The sequence below is a fragment of the Oncorhynchus mykiss genome, unplaced genomic scaffold, assembly GCF_057628025.1.
Source record: "Oncorhynchus mykiss isolate SJ-2025 unplaced genomic scaffold, ASM5762802v1 scaffold101, whole genome shotgun sequence".
In the NCBI taxonomy this organism is placed as follows: Eukaryota; Metazoa; Chordata; class Actinopteri; order Salmoniformes; family Salmonidae; genus Oncorhynchus; species Oncorhynchus mykiss.
This window is the reverse complement of record NW_028322100.1, coordinates 957707-979702: the sequence shown is the minus strand read 5'-3', so window position 1 is coordinate 979702 and position 21996 is coordinate 957707. Positions and strand designations below refer to the sequence as shown.

General features: G+C 42.9%; 1 protein-coding gene across 1 annotated transcript; it reads right to left on the bottom strand.

The window, feature by feature from the left end:
• Positions 1–758: 758 nt before the first annotated feature.
• Positions 759–20588, bottom strand: dnajb12b (DnaJ heat shock protein family (Hsp40) member B12b). Its single transcript, XM_090228770.1, has 9 exons — positions 20246–20588; positions 19589–19763; positions 18563–18708; positions 18169–18342; positions 17941–18005; positions 12908–13017; positions 8387–8559; positions 3579–3735; positions 759–1676 (listed from the first exon to the last, which is right to left on the bottom strand). The coding sequence occupies exons 1-8, from the start codon at positions 20376–20378 to the stop codon at positions 3614–3616; spliced, it is 1098 nt and encodes a 365-aa protein (XP_090084896.1). The 5' UTR covers positions 20379–20588; the 3' UTR covers positions 759–1676; positions 3579–3613.
• Positions 20589–21996: the final 1408 nt, after the last annotated feature.

The following is a 21996-nucleotide window of genomic DNA, read 5'->3' as shown; positions in this document are numbered from 1 at the left end:
TGACTTTTGATCAGTTAGATCAGATCTTTCTTCTTTAGATCTTATATCTAATTGGGACAAATGATCCACATTTATCTGCCTGTGTATTGTGTAAAAGTAGCCAGAGTAGGAAAGGCTCATCATTAGATGAACTGGAACATGAATAGTTCTGAAGGATCATGAAGCAACACAGCATTAGATACTAGGATTCTTTGCAACACAGGCGCATTTTTTTTGTTTTTCTCCATTCATTGCAGGGCCTTTGTCTGAGCTCCACCACTTGTTTTTCTCAGACGTGTTTTTTTAAAAATTGCGTTAGCGCCCTCTAGCGATACAGCAAGTGAACTACAGGTGTTGACCATAAACTGAGAAATATATTGCAGTATCCCAAGAACTGGCCTGTGTATATGAGACACATTTCCTTGGAAAGCATCTGTTCTAAAAGGGGCAGTCGAGTACTGAGAAGTATATAAAAACTAGTGTACCAGTGAGTGCCGACCGGCCCCAGGGTAGATGTTCATTGTTATTACTTCTAGTTCCTCACCACTGATTTGCTTGTGGTTTTAAATACATATTGTAGATAATGAAGCCGTCCCTGGGAAACGTGCACAACAGCCCACCTGGTTTGGTAGAAAACGTGCACATCTTCACGTCTTTGCTACAGCTAGTCACTGTTGTACAAGCCAATTTTTTTGATGAGTAATGCACTCACTGGTCTGGGCACTTGTCCAACTCCCAGCTCTCCCACACACACACACAGAGAGAGAGGAAGAATGACAGATGGGGCACGTAGAATATTTATTTTCCCTGTTTGAGTAAAAACATAATATGGACGTGTCATCGTGAGCAAGACCTACTTTATTAGATAGCCGTTGTGTTCTAATGAAGAAAATCTTGATTAAAAACATTTTTTATATTTTAGAATTCCAACAATAAATAAAATTACTTTCTCAGTCACTGGGTTCACTCATTGTAAATACATAGGTCTGCAAAATTAAAATGGCTCAGTACATGTCTCCGAGAGGTGTATGTTTACCTTACTGACTCTGATAGGAGAATATATATAAATATAATCCCTGCATAGTGAAAATCATAATTTACGTATAAAGTATAAAATCAGGAAACCAACTGTCTTCGATGTTTTCACCAGATCGAAATAAAAGATGAATATCTCGGAAGTATCACTTGCTAAAAGGAGGACATCTATAACGAACCACTTCTGATCGGAGTATTTCCTGATTATAACACCGCCCTTACATCATCTGACTCGAGGGTGCATCCTAAAATAGCACCCTATTCTCTATATGCTGCACTACTTGTGACCAGAGCCCTATGGGCCCGGATTTAAAAAAAAAAAAAAAGTAGTGCACTATATAGTAAATAGTGTGCCATTTAGGACGTAAGAGGGTAAAAGCAGGAGTCCCTAACAGTGCATTTGTAAAACAGTCAGCTTGTAACAGAGCACAGTCACTTCATGACACATCACCATGATCATCAACACAGAGGGCTTTCATTCTTCCTCAACAAGACTTTAGGTCATTCTCTTCTTCTTTGCCATACGAGATCTCCAACTCAAGGAGAGAGAGAGTCTGTCCGAGTTTTGGTGTGCAGTGAAGTCACAGTCCCGAATGTTGAAAAGCGTACGTATTTACAGGCAATAAAATTGTTTTGTTTTTTTGCGGTTTCGATATAACTACCTAAAAGAGAGAGAGCAAAAAACAATTCAGTTTGGACATGTGCACTCTGTTCATGGGACTCATAAGTTACATAGTTAGGTAGACCTTCATAACATACCGTGGCAAGAAGAAGTGTGTGAACCCTTTGAAATTACCTGGAATTTCTCAAACATTGGTCATCAAATTTGATCTGATCTTCATCTAAGTCACAACAATAGACAAACAGTCTGCTTAAACTAATAACACACATGGTATTTTTCTTGTCTATATTGAATACATCATTTAAATAATCACAGTGTAGGTTGGATAAAGTATTTGAACCCCCCTAGGCTAATGACTTTTCCAAAAGCTAAAACAGGAGTCAGCTAACCTGGAGTCCAATCAATGAGATGAGATTGGAGATGTTGGTTAGAGCTGCCCTGCCCTATAAAAAACACTCACAAAATGTGAGTTTGCTATTCACAAGAAGCATTGCCTGATGTGACCCATGCCTCGAACAGAAGAGACCTCAGAAAACCTAAGATGAAGAATTGTTGACTTGCATAAAGCTGGAAAGGGCTACAAAAGTATCACTAAAAGCCTTGATGTTCATCAGTCCACAGTAAAACAAAATGTCTATAAATGTAGAAAGTTCAGCACTGTTGCTACTCTCCCTAGGAGTGGCCGTCCTGCAAACATGACTGCAAGAGCACAGCGCAGAATGCTCAATGAGGTTAAGAAGAATCCTAGAGTGTCAGCTAAAGACAAAAATCTCTGGAACATGCTAACATCTCTGTTGACGAGTCTACGATACGTAAAACACTAAACAAGAACGGTGTTCATGGGAGGACACCACGGAAGAAGCCACTGCTGTCCAATAAAAACATTACTGCACATCTGAAATTTGCATAATTGCACCTGGATGTTCCACAGCGGTACTGGAAACATATTCTGTGGACAGATGAAACTACAGTTGAGTTGTTTGGAAGGAAGACACAACACTATGTGTGGAGAACAAAAAGGCACAGCACACCAACATCAAAACCTCATCCCAACTGTAAAGTCTGGTAGAGGGAGCATCATGGTTTGGAGCTGCTTTGCTGCCTCAGGGCCTGAACAGCTTGCTATCATCAACGGAAAAATTAATTCCCAAGTTTATCAAGACATTTTGAAGGAGAATGTAAGGCTGTCTGTCCACCAATTGAAGCTCAACAGAAGTTGAGTGATGCAACAGGACAACAACCCAAAACACAGAAGTAAATCAACAACAGAAAGGCTTCAACAGAAGAAAATACACCTTCTGGATTGGCCCAGTCAGAGTCCTGACCTCAACCCATTTGAGATGCTGTGGCATGACCTCGAGAGCGGTTCACACCAAACATCCCAAGAATATTGCTGAACTGAAACAGTTTTGTAAAGAGGAATGGTCCAAAATTCCTCCTGACCGTTGTGCAGGTCTGATCCGCAACTACAGAAAACATTTGGTTGAGGTTATTGCTGCCAAATTAGGGTCAACCAGTTATTAAATCCAAGGGTTCACATACGTTTCCCACCCTGCACTGTTAATGTTTACACGGTGTGTTCAATAAAGACATGAAAAAGTATAATTGTTTGTGTGTTATTACTTTCAGCAGACTGTGTTTGTCTGTTGTTGTGACTTAGATAAAGATCAGATCAAATTGTATGACTAATTTATGCAGAAATCCAGGTAATTCCAAAGGGTTCATATACTTCTTCTTGCCATTGTACATAGTTCAGTAGGACTTCATAACTAACCCAATGGGGACACTACAACAACAGAGCCTTATATAGAGACAGACTGTGCCTGACTGTGTCCATAATGGCATCCTATTCCCTATAGTGTCCTATGGGCCCTGGTCAAAAGTAGTGCACTAGAAAGGGAATAGGGTGCCATTTTGGGTTGTTTTAGTGGTGAGCTCTTACCTATCAGTGTGGCGATCAACAGCCTTCCTTTATATTTAACCACCCAAGGAAACGGAGATGTCAGACAGCCTGGAGCAGCTCGGTGTGCCCATCTTCTGAGCCCTCTGGTACAACTCATTGTCTCCAAAATAGCGAGCTCGATACAGCAGGCCCTCCTCTGGAACACAACAACAAAAGTACAACGGCTCAGTCCCCAATATTTCCCAGAAGTCTGCGCTCCCTGTCGTGGATTTAAAAGCATATGATTGTTGTAAGCATTGTCTGGAGTGAGTTTCCACTATCGTTAAATCCATGCACAAAACTGAGCAAGTGGACACCTTGGGAGAAGGGAGCAGAACTGTGATGTAGTCTAAGACAAACGCCTACTTGGGCATCCAGTACAATACAAGTTAAATAAGATAACAGGAAGTACAATAGAGGCTGAAAAGAGGATCCTAATTCCTTTGCATTTTGCCCAGACAACCAATCATCTGAATGATGTGTTGTAATGTAAAACTGCTGTGTGTCTTTCCCCCTGCCATGGAAACAGCGGTGGCTGGCACTTTAAAATAGGAGGACAGGCTCATAGTAATGTCTGGAACAGAATAAATGGAATTGTACCATTCCTAGGGTTTGAGAAAATCCGCAATGATGAGAATGAGGACGGAATCACGGAATCCAGACATTAAAACGGAATCCAACAATGTACTAAACTTAGTAGGGAATCAAATAAATTAATTGAAAATTAAGTTTATCATAAGACATGAACAGAATGAATCAGTGATTGGTATTTCCTGCAACTTTCTGAAGAGCCAATGAGAATTCCCCGTCTGTATGTGTGGTGTGTCGCCGCTAGCGATGATCTTTCTGGACATGGGAAATCCTTTCCTTATCCAAAATCCTTCTCACATTAAATGTCATCTAGGAAGTAGGCTGTGCTGACCTGGCAGAACCATATGAGGATGATTATTGTGGCTATTTGGTTTTACAAAAACACCTCTAAAACAAACAGCCTCAGTACACTGGAATTAAAATGGTAACTAGACCCAAACATTTATCAACATAATCCCAGACCTTAAGTGTTCTCCTGATGTGGTTTAAGCAGTGTTGTGGACTTGATTGAGAGCAAAAACATGAAACTGTAGGAAATTGAAACCTGGGAAAACAACATGGAAAAAACAGAATCAGGCAACAAAAATATATATATGTTTTTTTAGGTCCCTACATGCCAGTCACTGTATTTCAGCCATTATTATGAGCCGTCCTCCCATCACCAGCCTCCTCTGCATGTGAAGTAGTGCTATTTCTTCACAGAGAATATCACTTTCTGGTACCGTGTTATCCATCTTACGTTACAGCAAACAGAACACAACCGGTTAAGGTCGGATCAGAACACCCGAAGCCTCCAAACTAAATCATTAAAACACTCCTCCAGTACACATTCATTTTAAAAGTAGCCAGCCACGTGGAATTGACCGCAGGGCTCTCCAGAGGGTGGTGAGGTCTGCACAACGCACCACGGGGGGCAAACTAAATGCCCTCCAGGACACCTACACCGCCCGATGTCACAGGAAGGCCATAAAGATCATCCAGGACAATAACCACCCGAGCCACTTCCTGTTCACCCCGATATCATCCAGAAGGAGAGGTCAGTACAGGTGCATCATCACCACCCGAGCCACTGCCTGTTCACCCCGCTACCATCCAGAAGACGAGGTCAGTACAGGTGCATCATCACCACCCGAGCCACTGCCTGTTCACCCTGCTACCATCCAGAAGGCGAGGTCAGTACAGGTGCATCATCACCACCCGAGCCACTGCCTGTTCACCCCGCTATCATCCAGAAGGAGAGGTCAGTACAGGTGCATCATCACCACCCGAGCCACTGCCTGTTCACCCCGCTACCATCCAGAAGGCAAGGTCAGTACAGGTGCATCATCACCACCCGAGCCACTGCCTGTTCACCCCGCTACCATCCAGAAGGCGAAGTCAGTACAGGTGCATCATCACCACCCGAGCCACTGCCTGTTCACCCCGCTACCATCCAGAAGGCGAGGTCAGTACAGGTGCATCATCACCACCCGAGCCACTGCCTGTTCACCCCGCTACCATCCAGAAGGCGAGGTCAGTACAGGTGCATCATCACCACCCGAGCCACTGCCTGTTCACCCCGCTACCATCCAGAAGGCGAGGTCAGTACAGGTGCATCATCACCACCCGAGCCACTGCCTGTTCACCCCGCTACCATCCAGAAGGCGAGGTCAGTACAGGTGCATCATCACCACCCGAGCCACTGCCTGTTCACCCCGCTATCATCCAGAAGGCGAGGTCAGTACAGGTGCATCATCACCACCCGAGCCACTGCCTGTTCACCCCGCTATCATCCAGAAGGCGAGGTCAGTACAGGTGCATCAAAGCAGGGACCTAGAGACTGAAAAACAGCTTCTATCTCAAGGCCATCAGACTGTTAAACAGCCGTCACTAACACAGAGAGGCTGCTGCCCTACTGTACATAGACTTGAAATCACTGGCCCCTTTAATAATGGAACACTAGTCACTTTATGTTGACATATTTTGCATAACTCGTCTCATTTGTACACACTGTATTCTATCCTATTCTAATGTATCTTAGTTTATGTCGCTCTGACATTGATTGTCTAAATATTTATATATTCTTAATTCCCTTCCTTTACTTTAGATGTGTGTGTATTGTTAGATATTACTGCACTGTTGGAGCGAGAAACACAAGCATTTCACTAAATCCGCAATAACATCTGTTAGACACGTGTACGTGACCAATAACATCTGTTAAACACGTGTACGTGACCAATAACATCTGTTAAACACGTGTACGTGACCAATAACATCTGTTAAACACGTGTACGTGACCAATAACATCTGCTAACCATGTGTATGTGACCAATAACATCTGTTAGACACGTGTACGTGACCAATAACATCTGCTAAACACGTGTACGTGACCAATAACATCTGTTAAACACGTGTACGTGACCAATAACATCTGTTAAACACGTGTACGTGACCAATAACATCTGTTAAACACGTGTACGTGACCAATAACATCTGCTAACCATGTGTATGTGACCAATAACATCTGTTAGACACGTGTACGTGACCAATAACATCTGCTAAACACGTGTACGTGACCAATAACATCTGTTAAACACGTGTACGTGACCAATAACATCTGTTAAACACGTGTACGTGACCAATAACATCTGTTAAACACGTGTACGTGACCAATAACATCTGTTAAACACGTGTACGTGACCAATAACATCTGTTAAACACGTGTACGTGACCAATAACATCTGCTAACCATGTGTATGTGACCAATAACATCTGTTAGACACGTGTACGTGACCAATAACATCTGCTAAACACGTGTACGTGACCAATAACATCTGTTAAACACGTGTACGTGACCAATAACATCTGTTAAACACGTGTACGTGACCAATAACATCTGTTAAACACGTGTACGTGACCAATAACATCTGCTAACCATGTGTATGTGACCAATAACATCTGTTAGACACGTGTACGTGACCAATAACATCTGCTAAACACGTGTACGTGACCAATAACATCTGTTAAACACGTGTATGTGACCAATAACATCTGTTAAACACGTGTACGTGACCAATAACATCTGTTAGACACGTGTACGTGACCAATAACATCTGTTAAACACGTGTACGTGACCAATAACATCTGTTAAACACGTGTACGTGACCAATAACATCTGTTAAACACGTGTACGTGACCAATAACATCTGTTAAACACGTGTACGTGACCAATAACATCTGCTAACCATGTGTATGTGACCAATAACATCTGTTAGACACGTGTACGTGACCAATAACATCTGCTAAACACGTGTACGTGACCAATAACATCTGTTAAACACGTGTACGTGACCAATAACATCTGTTAAACACGTGTACGTGACCAATAACATCTGTTAAACACGTGTACGTGACCAATAACATCTGCTAACCATGTGTATGTGACCAATAACATCTGTTAGACACGTGTACGTGACCAATAACATCTGCTAAACACGTGTACGTGACCAATAACATCTGTTAAACACGTGTACGTGACCAATAACATCTGTTAAACACGTGTACGTGACCAATAACATCTGTTAAACACGTGTACGTGACCAATAACATCTGTTAAACACGTGTACGTGACCAATAACATCTGTTAAACACGTGTACGTGACCAATAACATCTGCTAAACACGTGTACGTGACCAATAACATCTGCTAAACACGTGTACGTGACCAATAACATCTGTTAAACACGTGTACGTGACCAATAACATCTGTTAAACACGTGTACGTGACCAATAACATCTGCTAAACACGTGTACGTGACCAATAACATCTGCTAAACACGTGTACGTGACCAATAACATCTGTTAAACACGTGTACGTGACCAATAACATCTGCTAAACACGTGTACGTGACCAATAACATCTGCTAAACACGTGTACGTGACCAATAACATCTGCTAAACACGTGTACGTGACCAATAACATTTGATTTGGAGAATATTGATTCATCAATAGTACAACTTCATCATCCCAAAGACAGACAAAAAGGTCAACGGAGAAGAAGCTTGTTAGAAAAATCAACCTACTTCTGCTTCCAGCAGCTGTAGTTCTAAGAGTATGGGGTTGTGGGTTCGATTCCCACACGGATCAACATACTGAATTAGGTGTCACTGTCCACGCTGACCGTTCTGGAAGTGTCTGCTAAATGACCATGTTATTCTCACACTACAATGTGAACGTACTCTGTTGTTTCTCCTTCCAGCAGTTGTTTCTGAGGTTGGAGATGTAGTCATCCTCCACACTCCTCTCCACAGTCTTCAGATTCAGTCCGTTGTACTCCCTGGAGAAGTGGTCTCCCACATAGTACGGCACCCTCAAGGTCTCCGTGTACCTCTTGTGGGTGTGTCCAATAGACCTGAATTTGATGGAGATACAGACAGAGACAGCGAGACAGAGAGAGAGAGATACAGAGACAGCGAGACAGAGAGAGAGAGATACAGAGACAGCGAGAGAGAGAGATACAGAGACAGCGAGACAGAGAGAGACAGAAAGACAGAGAGAGATAGAGAGACAGAGAAAGACAGAAAGACAGAGAGAAAGACAGAGAGAAAGACAGAGAGAAAGACAGAGAGAGAGAGATACAGCGAGACAGAGACAGAAAGACAGAGAGAAAGACAGAGAGAGAGATACAGAGAGAGTAGTGAGTGAATTGTTTTTATTATTTTTATTGAACTAGGCAAGTCAGTTAAGAACAAATTCTTATTTACATCGACAGCCTACCAGGGAACAGTGGGTTAACTGCCTTGTTCAGGGGCCGAACAACAGATTTTTTTTTTTTACCTTGTCAGCTCGGGGAATCGATCTTGCAACCTTTCAGTTACTGGACCAATGCTCTAACTACTAAGCTACCTGCTGGTTACTGGCCCAACTCTCTAACCACTAGGTTACCTGCTGGTTACTGGCCCAACTCTCTAACCACTAGGCTACCTACTGGTTACTGGCCCAATGCTCTAACCACTAGGCTACCTGCTGGTTACTGGCCCAATGCTCTAACCACTAGGCTACCTGCTGGTTACTGGCCCAACACTCTAACCACTAGGCTACCTGCTGGTTACTGGCCCAATGCTCTAACCACTAGGCTACCTGCTGGTTACTGGCCCAACACTCTAACCACTAGGCTACCTGCTGGTTACTGGCCCAACGCTCTAACCACTAGGCTACCTGCTGGTTACTGGCCCAACTCTCTAACCACTAGGCTACCTACTGGTTACTGGCCCAATGCTCTAACCACTAGGCTACCTGCTGGTTACTGGCCCAATGCTCTAACCACTAGGCTACCTGCTGGTTACTGGCCCAATGCTCTAACCACTAGGCTACCTGCTAGTTACTGGCCCAACGCTCTAACCACTAGGCTACCTGCCATCCCAGTGAAGCAGCTTCACATGATCCAACCCACCAACACCAATCCCTTCAACTACTCTCTGACACAATCACTATAGTCTCCCACACGACAGTAACAGTGGTGATAACAGACAGACAGAGGAGTAGGGTATTGGTGGTGATAGCTTGTTGGTTAGGTGCGTAGGGCCAGTAACCAAAAGTTTGCTGGATCGAATCCCGGAGTTGACAGGGTAAAAATCTGTCGTCCTGCCCCTGAGCAAGACAGTTAACCCACTGTTCCCCTGAACAAGACAGTTAACCCACTGTTCCCCTGAACAAGGCAGTTAACCCACTGTTCCCCTGAGCAAGACAGTTAACCCACTGTTCCCCTGAACAAGACAGTTAACCCACTGTTCCCCTGAACAAGACAGTTAACCCACTGTTCCCCTGAACAAGACAGTTAACCCACTGTTCCCCTGAACAAGACAGTTAACCCACTGTTCCCCTGAACAAGACAGTTAACCCACTGTTCCCCTGAACAAGACAGTTAACCCACTGTTCCTAGACCAGTTAACCCACTGTTCCTAGACCAGTTAACCCACTGTTCCTAGACCAGTTAACACACTGTTCCTAGACCAGTTAACACACTGTTCCTAGGCCAGTTAACCCACTGTTCCTAGACCAGTTAACCCACTGTTCCTAGACCAGTTAACCCACTGTTCCCCTGAACAAGGCAGTTAACCCACTGTTCCTAGACCAGTTAACCCACTGTTCCCCGGGCACCGATGACGTGGATGTTGATTAAGGTAGCTTCCCGCACCTCTCTGATTCAGAGGGGTTGGGTTAAATAAGGAAGACACATTTCAGTTGAAGGCATTCAGTTGTACAACTGACTAGGTATCACACTTTCCCTTATTGCACAAGTTGACTGCGGGTATTAATTTAAAAAGTAGCTACACATATTCACATTTATTGAGAAATTACAAATAAATCGTTTTAACGGTATTGAAAAACCATACCGTGGCTTTTTCCAAATACCCTGGTATACTGCTCAAGCCTACCAGCCATCACTGAGCCTTAACCACGGGCCAGCCTTCACCACGGGCCAGCCTTCACCACGGGCCAGCCTTCACCACGGGCCAGCCTTCACCACGGGCCAGCCTTCACCACGGGCCAGCCTTCACCACGGGCCAGCCTTCACCATGGGCCAGCCTTAACCACGGGCCATTCATCACCGGGCCTTAAACACGGGCCATTCATCACCGGGCCTTAAACACGGGCCATTCATCACCGGGCCTTAAACACGGGCCATTCATCACCGGGCCTTAAACACAGGACAAAGAGTCCATGCTGACGACTACTTTCCCCTAAAGTCAATCTATGACCTGTGACCTCCCTAAAGACTACCAGGCGGTGTTCCAAATGGCACCCTAGTCCCTATTTAGTGTCCTACCATTGAACAGAGCCCATAGGGATAATGCACTATATAGGGAATAGGGTGCCATCTCACCACCCAAGTCAAACTAATACAGCTAGCAAACACAAAAAAAAACTGCTGAAAACCAACCTTTCCAAACAATTTCCAAATTGTGAAATCCATTGTCATAGCAGGATAACATAGCAACTGGAGGATAATCAAAGACAGTTCAGCATTTTGTAATACAAGGAAAGAAGACTCATCAAATGATTGCATTATTCTGGGGGAAGTTGTGTAATAATACAGCATAGTCAGATATCTGACTATAGGAGTTTAAGACAGCACAGCTAGGGTTGCAAAACTCCGGTAAATTTTCCAAAATTCCAGATGTCCATTAATCCTGGTTGGAACATTCCCAAAACCTCTCTCATCGTCACTCAATACCTAGGTTTACCTCCACTGTACTCACATCCTACCATGCCCTTGTCTGTACATTATGTATTGAATCTATTCTTCCACGCCCAGAAATCTGCTCCTTTTACTCTGTTCCGAACGCACTAAACGACCAGTTCTAATAGCTTTTAGCCGTACCCTTATCCTACTCTGTTCCTCTGGGGATGTAGAGGTTAACCCAGGACCTGCAGCCCCCAGCACCACTCCCATTCCCCAGGCGCTCTCATTTGTTGACTTCTGTAACCGTAAAAGCCTTGGTTTCATGCATGTTAACATCAGAAGCCTCCTCCCTAAGTTTTGTTTTATTCACTGCTTTAGCACACTCTGCCAACCTGGATGTCCTAGCCATGTCTCAATCCTGGCTTAGGAAGACCACCAAAACCCCTGAAATTTCCATCCCTAACTATAACACTTTCCGACAAGATAGAACTGCCAAAGCGGGCGGTGTTGCAATCTACTGCAGAGGTAGCCTGCAGAGATCTGTCTTACTATCCAGGTCTGTGCCCAAACGAATCGAGCTTCTAAAAATCCACCTTTCCAGAAACAAGTCTCTCACCGTTGCCGCTTGTTATAGACCCCCCTCAGCCCCCAGCTGTGCCCTGGACACCATATGTGAATTGATTGCCCCCGTCTATCTTCTGAGTTCGTACTGTTAGGTGACCTAAACTGGGATATGCTTAACACCCCGGCCATCCTATAATCTAAACTAGATGCCCTCAATCTCACACAAATTATCAAGGAACCTACCAGGTACAACCCTAAATCCGTAATCATGGGCACCCTCTTAGATATCATCCTGACCAGCAGGTAACCTATGATGAAAATTACAGGCCTCCCTCATCTTTTTAAGTGGGAGAACTTGCACAATTGTTGGCCGACTAAATACTTTTTTGCCCCACTGTATATCTCACTGGTCACCCCCAAAGCCAACACTTCCTTTGGCCGCCTTTCCTTCCAGTTCTCTGCTACCAATGACTGGAACGAATTGCAAAAATGACTGAAGCTGGAGACTCTTACCTCCCTCCCTCACTAACTTTAAGCATCAGCTGTCAGAGCAGCTTACCGATCACTGCACCTGTACATAGCCCATCTGTAAATAGCACCCGCAACTACCTCACCCCCATATTGTTATTTATCTTCTTGCTCTTTTGCACCCCAGTATCTCTACTTGAACGTCATCTGCAAATCGATCACTCCAGTGTTGATGCTAAATTGTAATTATTTTGCCTCTATGGCCTACTTATTGCCTTACCTCTCTAATCTTCTACATTTGCACACACTGTATATAGATTTTTCTATTGTGTTATTGACTGTACGTTTGTTTATCTCATGTGTAACTCTGTTGTTGTTTTTGTCGCACTGCTTTGCTTTATCTTGGGCAGGTCGCAGTTGTAAATGAGAACTTGTTATCAACTGACCTACCTGGTTATATAAAGGTGAAATAAATAAAGACCAGGCTACTCCATGAGGTGATTATCCAGGTGTGGGGGGGGGGGTCAGGGGTTAGACTCACGGCCTGAAGCTGAGGCTGTAGGGGGCGGCGGAGACCATCATCTGACTGAGAGCTGACACAACCACTAGGATGACGATGGGCAGCAGCTGGACAAAGAGCGCAAAGCCTCCCTGAAAATCACAACACACAGGTTAGTTAGACAACAACAACAACCTGACATGGTAAACTATACAGGTTAGTTAGACGACAACAACAACAATGACAAACTGACATGGTAAACTATACAGGTTAGTTAGACAACAACAACAATGACAAACTGACATGGTAAACTATACAGGTTAGTTAGACAACAACAACAATGACAAACTGACATGGTAAACTATACAGGTTAGTTAGACAACAACAACAACAACAACCTGACATGGTAAACTATACAGGTTAGTTAGACGACAACAACAACAATGACAAACTGACATGGTAAACTATACAGGTTAGTTAGACAACAACAACAATGACAAACTGACATGGTAAACTATACAGGTTAGTTAGACGACAACAACAACAACGACAAACTGACATGGTAAACTATACAGGTTAGTTAGACAACAACAATGACAATCTGACATGGTAAACTATACAGGTTAGTTAGACGACAACAACAACAATGACAAACTGACATGGTAAACTATACAGGTTAGTTAGACAACAACAACAATGACAAACTGACATGGTAAACTATACAGGTTAGTTAGACGACAACAACAACAACGACAAACTGACATGGTAAACTATACAGGTTAGTTAGACAACAACAATGACAATCTGACATGGTAAACTATACAGGTTAGTTAGACGACAACAACAACAACGACAAACTGACATGGTAAACTATACAGGTTAGTTAGACGACAACAACAACAACGACAAACTGACATGGTAAACTATACAGGTTAGTTAGACAACAACAATGACAACGACAAACTGACATGGTAAACTATACAGGTTAGTTAGACAACAACAATGACAAACTGACATGGTAAACTATACAGGTTAGTTAGACAACAACAACAATGACAAACTGACATGGTAAACTATACAGGTTAGTTAGACAACAACAACAACAACAACCTGACATGGTAAACTATACAGGTTAGTTAGACGACAACAACAACAATGACAAACTGACATGGTAAACTATACAGGTTAGTTAGACAACAACAATGACAATCTGACATGGTAAACTATACAGGTTAGTTAGACGACAACAACAACAATGACAAACTGACATGGTAAACTATACAGGTTAGTTAGACAACAACAACAATGACAAACTGACATGGTAAACTATACAGGTTAGTTAGACGACAACAACAACAACGACAAACTGACATGGTAAACTATACAGGTTAGTTAGACAACAACAATGACAATCTGACATGGTAAACTATACAGGTTAGTTAGACGACAACAACAACAACGACAAACTGACATGGTAAACTATACAGGTTAGTTAGACGACAACAACAACAACGACAAACTGACATGGTAAACTATACAGGTTAGTTAGACAACAACAATGACAACGACAAACTGACATGGTAAACTATACAGGTTAGTTAGACAACAACAATGACAAACTGACATGGTAAACTATACAGGTTAGTTAGACAACAACAACAATGACAAACTGACATGGTAAACTATACAGGTTAGTTAGACAACAACAACAACCTGACATGGTAAACTATACAGGTTAGTTAGACGACAACAACAACCTGACATGGTAAACTATACAGGTTAGTTAGACGACAACAACAACCTGACATGGTAAACTATACAGGTTAGTTAGACGACAACAACAACCTGACATGGTAAACTATACAGGTTAGTTAGACAACAACAACAACCTGACATGGTAAACTATACAGGTTAGTTAGACGACAACAACAACAACGACAAACTGACATGGTAAACTATACAGGTTAGTTAGACAACAACAACAATGACAAACTGACATGGTAAACTATACAGGTTAGTTAGACAACAACAACAATGACAAACTGACATGGTAAACTATACAGGTTAGTTAGACGACAACAACAAACTGACATGGTAAACTATACAGGTTAGTTAGACAACAACAATGACAAACTGACATGGTAAACTATACAGGTTAGTTAGACAACAACAACAACCTGACATGGTAAACTATACAGGTTAGTTAGACAACAACAACAATGACAAACTGACATGGTAAACTATACAGGTTAGTTAGACAACAACAACAATGACAAACTGACATGGTAAACTATACAGGTTAGTTAGACAACAACAACAATGACAAACTGACATGGTAAACTATACAGGTTAGTTAGACAACAACAACAATGACAAACTGACATGGTAAACTATACAGGTTAGTTAGACAACAACAACAACCTGACATGGTAAACTATACAGGTTAGTTAGACGACAACAACAACCTGACATGGTAAACTATACAGGTTAGTTAGACGACAACAACAACCTGACATGGTAAACTATACAGGTTAGTTAGACGACAACAACAACCTGACATGGTAAACTATACAGGTTAGTTAGACAACAACAACAACCTGACATGGTAAACTATACAGGTTAGTTAGACGACAACAACAACAACGACAAACTGACATGGTAAACTATACAGGTTAGTTAGACAACAACAACAATGACAAACTGACATGGTAAACTATACAGGTTAGTTAGACAACAACAACAATGACAAACTGACATGGTAAACTATACAGGTTAGTTAGACGACAACAACAAACTGACATGGTAAACTATACAGGTTAGTTAGACAACAACAATGACAAACTGACATGGTAAACTATACAGGTTAGTTAGACAACAACAACAACCTGACATGGTAAACTATACAGGTTAGTTAGACAACAACAACAATGACAAACTGACATGGTAAACTATACAGGTTAGTTAGACAACAACAACAATGACAAACTGACATGGTAAACTATACAGGTTAGTTAGACAACAACAACAATGACAAACTGACATGGTAAACTATACAGGTTAGTTAGACAACAACAACAATGACAAACTGACATGGTAAACTATACAGGTTAGTTAGACAACAACAACAACAACGACAACCTGACATGGTAAACTATACAGGTTAGTTAGACGACAACAACGACAAACTGACATGGTAAACTATACAGGTTAGTTAGACAACAACAATGACAAACTGACATGGTAAACTATACAGGTTAGTTAGACAACAACAACAATCTGACATGGTAAACTATACAGGTTAGTTAGACAACAACAACAATGACAAACTGACATGGTAAACTATACAGGTTAGTTAGAGTTAACTGGTAACACTGCAAAACCAACTACTGACCTTAAGCCTAGCAATCCACTTTGCACAGGCTAATTTCACATACACTATATGTACAAAAGTATATGGACACACTTTCAAATTAGTGAATTCGGCTATTTCAGCCACACCCATTGCTGACAGGTATACAAAACTGAGCACGCTGCCATGCAATCTCCACAGACAAACATTTGTAGTAGAACGGCCTTACTGAAGAGCTCAGTGACTTTCAACATGGCACTGTCATAAGATGCCACCTCTCCAACAAGTCAGTTCATCAAATGTCTACCCTGCTAGAGCCGCCCCGGGCAACTAAGTGTTGTTATATTGAAGTGGAAACGTCTAGGAGCAACAACGGCTCAGCCGTGAAGTAGTAGGACACACAAGCTCCCAGAACAGGACTGCCGAGCGATGTAGCCCATAGAGCATAACAATAGTCTGTCCTCGGTTGCAACACTCACTACAGAGTTCAAAACTGCCTCTGGAAGCAACGTCAGCACAAGAACTGTTTGTCAGGAGCTTCATGAAATGGACTTCCATGGCCGAGCAGCTACACACAAGCCTATGATCACCATGTGCAATGCCAAGTGTCGGCTGGAGTGGTGTAAAGCTCACCGCCATTGGGCTCTGGAGCAGTGGAAACACGTTCTCTGAAGTGATGAATCACACTTCACCTTCTGGCAGTCCGTCAGACGAATCTGGTGTTGGCAGATGCCAGGAGAACGCTACCTGCCCCAATGCATAGTTCCAACTGTAAAGTTTGGTGGAGGAGGAATAATGGTCTGGGGCTGTTTTTCATTGTTCGGGTTAGGCCCCTTAGTTCCAGTGAAGGGAAATCTTAACGCTACAGCATACAATGACATTTAAGACGATTCTGTGCTTCCAACTTTGTGGCAACAGTTTGGGGAAGGCCCTTTTCTGTTTCAGCATGACAATGACCCTGTGCACAAAGCGAGGTCCATACAGAAATTGTTTGTCGAGATCGGTGCGAAAGTGGAACTTGACTGGCCTGCACTGAGCCCTGACCTCAACTCCATCAAAAACCATTGGGATGAATTGGAACGCCGACTGCGAGCCAGACCTAATCACCCAACATCAGTGTCAGACCTCACTAATGCTGTTGTGGCTGAATGGAAGCATGCCCCCACAACAATGTTCCAACATCTAGTGGAAAGCCTTCCCAGAAGAGTGGAGGCTGTTATAGCAGCAGCGTTCCAACATCTAGTGGAAAGCCTTCCCAGAAGAGTGGAGGCTGTTATAGCAGCAATGTTCCAACATCTAGTGGAAAGCCTTCCCAGAAGAGTGGAGGCTGTTATAGCAGCAATGTTCCAACATCTAGTGGAAAGCCTTCCCAGAAGAGTGGAGGCTGTTATAGCAGCAATGTTCCAACATCTAGTGGAAAGCCTTCCCAGAAGAGTGGAGGCTGTTATAGCAGCAAAGGGGGGGGGGACCAACTCCATATTAATGCCCATGATTTTGGAATGAGATGTTGGACAAGCAGGTGTCCACATACTTTTGGTCACGTAGTGTAACAACACAGTTCTACCCAAGTAGATCATTCTCAGTTTGCAGTGCAAAAACAACAAGGACTCCCCCTGCTGTACAGCAGCAGTACATTAGAAAGCCATTAGAAAATGGCTAAATGTATCTACTTAAAGACCTGAACTGGAAAATGTGCAATCACGAAAAAAAAAAAACACTGGCATACCTCTCTCTGTTGTCCCCGTTGCCCCGCTGGCCTCTGATGCCCATTTCTGTATACATGAACGTTGCCTTGAGAAGCAAAACAGACGACCAATAAATAAAGCATTAGCAGTGGAGGTGGCAGTAAAATATGTAGATGTAATGGTCTCTAATGACTGTGTGTGTGTGTGTGTGTGTGTGTGTGTGTGTGTGTGTGTGTGTGTGTGTGTGTGTGTGTGTGTGTGTCACTCACTTGCTGGAAAACCCCCTCCGAAGAACATATTGAAGAGGTCCTCTGGTGAAATATCGGCCTGGAAGTCGCCGTTGGTCTGGCCCTGTCTTGACGGATGTCTCTTCTCCTCACCACACTGGTCATACTGTTTCCTCTTGTCAGCATTACTCAGGCAGGCATAGGCATTTCCAATAGCTGGGGGGAAACAAACACCTTTTTGGGTACCTTCAAATTACATTAAATGATATACAATTCATTGGACCGGTTTCCTGGATACAGATTAGCCTAGAAAGCATTCTCAGTTTAACACCTTTTAGTCCAGGACTAGGCTTAATCTGTGTCCGTCAAACCGGATCCTTTGACTGGTTATCACATTCTAATAATTAAGAAAATAAGTATGGTTTGAGGGGCGTACCTTTAAACGCCTCAGTGGCACCCGGTGCGTGGTTTTTGTCGGGATGGAATTTCAACGCTAATTTTCGATATGACTTCTTGAGATCATCTTCAGACGCATCTTTCTTCACTCCAAGAATCTCATAGAAGTCTTTACACTGTTTTATTCTGGAAACAAAGAAGAAAACTATAAAGACATCAAGATATTTTCATGTTCTGATAAGGAAGATTCATTGTGGAAAGTGGGAGTTAAAAAGATGTTTGATGTTAATGTTTTAGAAGCCTTGACGCAGTTTCAATATAACATGCCATTTAGCAGATGCTTTTATCAACAAATATATATATATATATATATATATATATGGTCCCAGCTCAGCAGGAACGTTGGGCGGCAGGTAGCCTAACGGGTAAGAGTGTTGGATGAAAAATCCAGCGACCTTTCGCATTTAACCCCCAACAACTGTTCTCCGGGCAGGGATGACATGGATGTCGATTAAGGCAACCCCTCGCACCTCTCTGATTCAGAGGGGTTGGGTTAAAGCAACCCCCCTCACCTCTCTGATTCAGAGGGGTTGGGTTAAAGCAACCCTCCTCACCTCTCTGATTCAGAGGGGTTGGGTTAAAGCAACCCCTCGCACCTCTCTGATTCAGAGGGGTTGGGTTAAAGCAACCCCCCTCACCTCTCTGATTCAAAGGGGTTGGGTTAAAGCAACCCCTCGCACCTCTCTGATTCAAAGGGGTTGGGTTAAAGCAACCCCTCGCACCTCTCTGATTCAGAGGGGTTGGGTTAAAGCAACCCCTCGCACCTCTCTGATTCAGAGGGGTTGGGTTAAAGCAACCCCTCGCACCTCTCTGATTCAGAAGGGTTGGGTTAAAGCAACCCCTCGCACCTCTCTGATTCAGAGGGGTTGGGTTAGATGAGGGGAGACACATTTTGGTTGAATGTATTCAGTTGTGCAACTGACTAATTGTCCTTTCCCTTCACTTTCCTTGTAATTACATTATATATGATAATAATTGCAATGATACTAAATTCCATGCATCCTACTTCTTGACAGCATCCAGTTGATCTGAGGTGTAGGATTTGGCTGTCTGCGAGGCCTTCTCTCCTTGGTCCTCCTCCCCAGGTCTTCGCTGCCTCGGCCCAGTGCCATCACTGGTTCCTCCTGACTGGTTGTCGTGACCAGGGGTGAAACCATTTTTTGCAATCAAGTCCAGCAGTGCTGGAAATACAGATGGAGAGGAACATTAGAGTATCGTAGTATCCCCCCAGAAACGTCTCCACTGAGCAGGCCCATTGGGGCAAATCTCTGATGACATCTCCCTCTTGTACAGTCAGAAGCACACGGAGTGAGTTATTCGAAGTAACAGCGTCAAAGACCGCTAGCTATGCAGCTACACCGTTTGTATTTAACTAGCAACATGAGATTGGGTGCAACTGAATGTACTGACTACATAACTAGCGTTAGGTAGCTCGCTAATATAACCAGCAGAATTAAACGGACTGTGTATACTACAACAGTGACAATGCAAAATCCAGATAGATTAGATGTTTTATATAAAAACTCGGCGATAATTAGCTAGCTATAGCAGCGAGATGGGTAACGTATTTCCGTAACTATAGAGGGCCCTCAATTTCCCAAGAAAAAATATAGCCTGGATGCTAGCTGGCATTCATGTCGCTTCTCAAGCGGCCGTCTCTTACCTCTCGCCTTATCCGTCGGAAAAAGTTTCTGTGCCTTTTCTAGAAATCTAACAGCCTTCTCTGCTTGATTATTTGTTAATGCAGCAGTTGCAATGTCAATGCAACGCTCTGCTTCGTCCCTGTTTACTTCCATTGCGGGACGCAGCTTGAGGTAAATAAAAAAATAACGCTATAATAGCCGTTGTAGGGCGCTTTCTAATGACGCCACGCAGTGAGTAGGGACGAGGTGGTGGGGTCACGCTGGTATTGCCTACTAGATGGAGCCAAACTTTCCATAACAAATCCATCACCTACAGAGAGATGAACCTGGAGAAGCAGGCTGGTCCTGTTGACAAACACAAACAGAGCCCCAGGACAGCAACACAATTAGACCCAACCAAATCATAAGATAACAAAAATATAATTACTTGACACATTGGAAAGAATTAACATAAAAACTGAGCAAACTTGAATGCTATTTGGCCCTAAACAGAGAGTACACAGTGGCAGCATACCTGACCACTGTGACTGACCCAAACTTAAGGAAGGCTTTGACTATGTACAGACTCAGTGAGCATAGCCTTGCTATTGAGAAAGGCTGCCATAGGCAGACATGGCTCTCAAGAGAAGACAGGCTATGTGCTCACTGCCCACAAAATGAGGTGGAAACTGAGCTGCACTTCCTAACCTCCTGCCCAATGTATGACCATATTAGAGACACATATTTCCCTCAGATTACACAAACCCACAAAATGAGGTGGAAACTGAGCTGCACTTCCGAACCAACTGCCAAATGTATGACCATATTTTGTATTTTATTTCTTTACCTTTATTTAACTAGGCAAGTCAGTCACATATTTCCCTCAGATTACACAGACCCACAAAGAATTTGAAAACTCCCATATCTATTGGGTGAAATACCAGTGTGCCATCACAGCAGCAAGAAAAGGGCAACCAGTGAAGAACAAACACCATTGTAAATACAACCCATATTTATTTTTTATTCATTTTCCCTTGCAACACTGTATATAGACATAATATGACATTTGAAATGTCTCTGTTTCCTTTGGAACTTTTGCGAGTGTAGTGTTTACTGTTCATTTTATATTATTTATTTCACTTTTGTTTATTATCTATTTCACTTGCTTTGACAATAAAGCCCTTTGAATTGAATTGCCCTTATGGGGCCCCATGATTGAGCCAGATGGTGTTTTAAGTGGAATCAAATCTCATTGAAGTACGGCTACGTACCGTTTTTTCGCAGTTCCAGCAAAATGCTTATGTATCTAGTTCAAACAGTGCAGTAATATCTAGCAATACAAAATAACAATACGCACATAATCCAAAGGTTTAATAATAATAATAATAAAGAACAAGATATTAAGACGTCAGAATGAGCCAGAGGTGTTCAAAAGTGGTGTGGAAAAATTAGTAAGTGTCTTTTCTCGGGCCTGGAGTTTTTCCTGATCTCATGACCTGGTCTCTCTGCTGTCTCCTGTAGTCCACGATCAGCTCCTTCCTTGTGTTGAAGTTGAGGGAGAGATAAGCAAACTGACCTGTATATTTGTCTATGGATTTCAACCGGAATCCCTTATTATTACTTTAATAAAATAATACGGGTTGCAGGTTTGAATCCCAGGTCCGATGAGAATTGTCTGGTTGGGATAGCTAACAGAGGCTTGTTATGAAATCCTAGATACCGTGGTTTAATGTTGGGCTGAAACAGGCAGGTATTCCCAAACTGGGGTACGCGCGCAATGCCGTCGGGGGTA

What these genes read in the sequence shown, in the direction of transcription:
- dnajb12b (XM_090228770.1), bottom strand. Translation starts at nt 20,378, where the DNA reads ATGGAAGTAAACAGGGACGAAGCAGAGCGTTGCATTGACATTGCAACT. An exon ending in TGCCACTGAGGCGTTTAAAG is followed by an intron (nt 18,343 to 18,562) that starts GTACGCCCCTCA and finishes GTTTCCCCCCAG; the next exon opens with CTATTGGAAATGCCTATGCC. An exon ending in CGGAGGGGGTTTTCCAGCAA is followed by an intron (nt 18,006 to 18,168) that starts GTGAGTGACACA and finishes TTGCTTCTCAAG; the next exon opens with GCAACGTTCATGTATACAGA.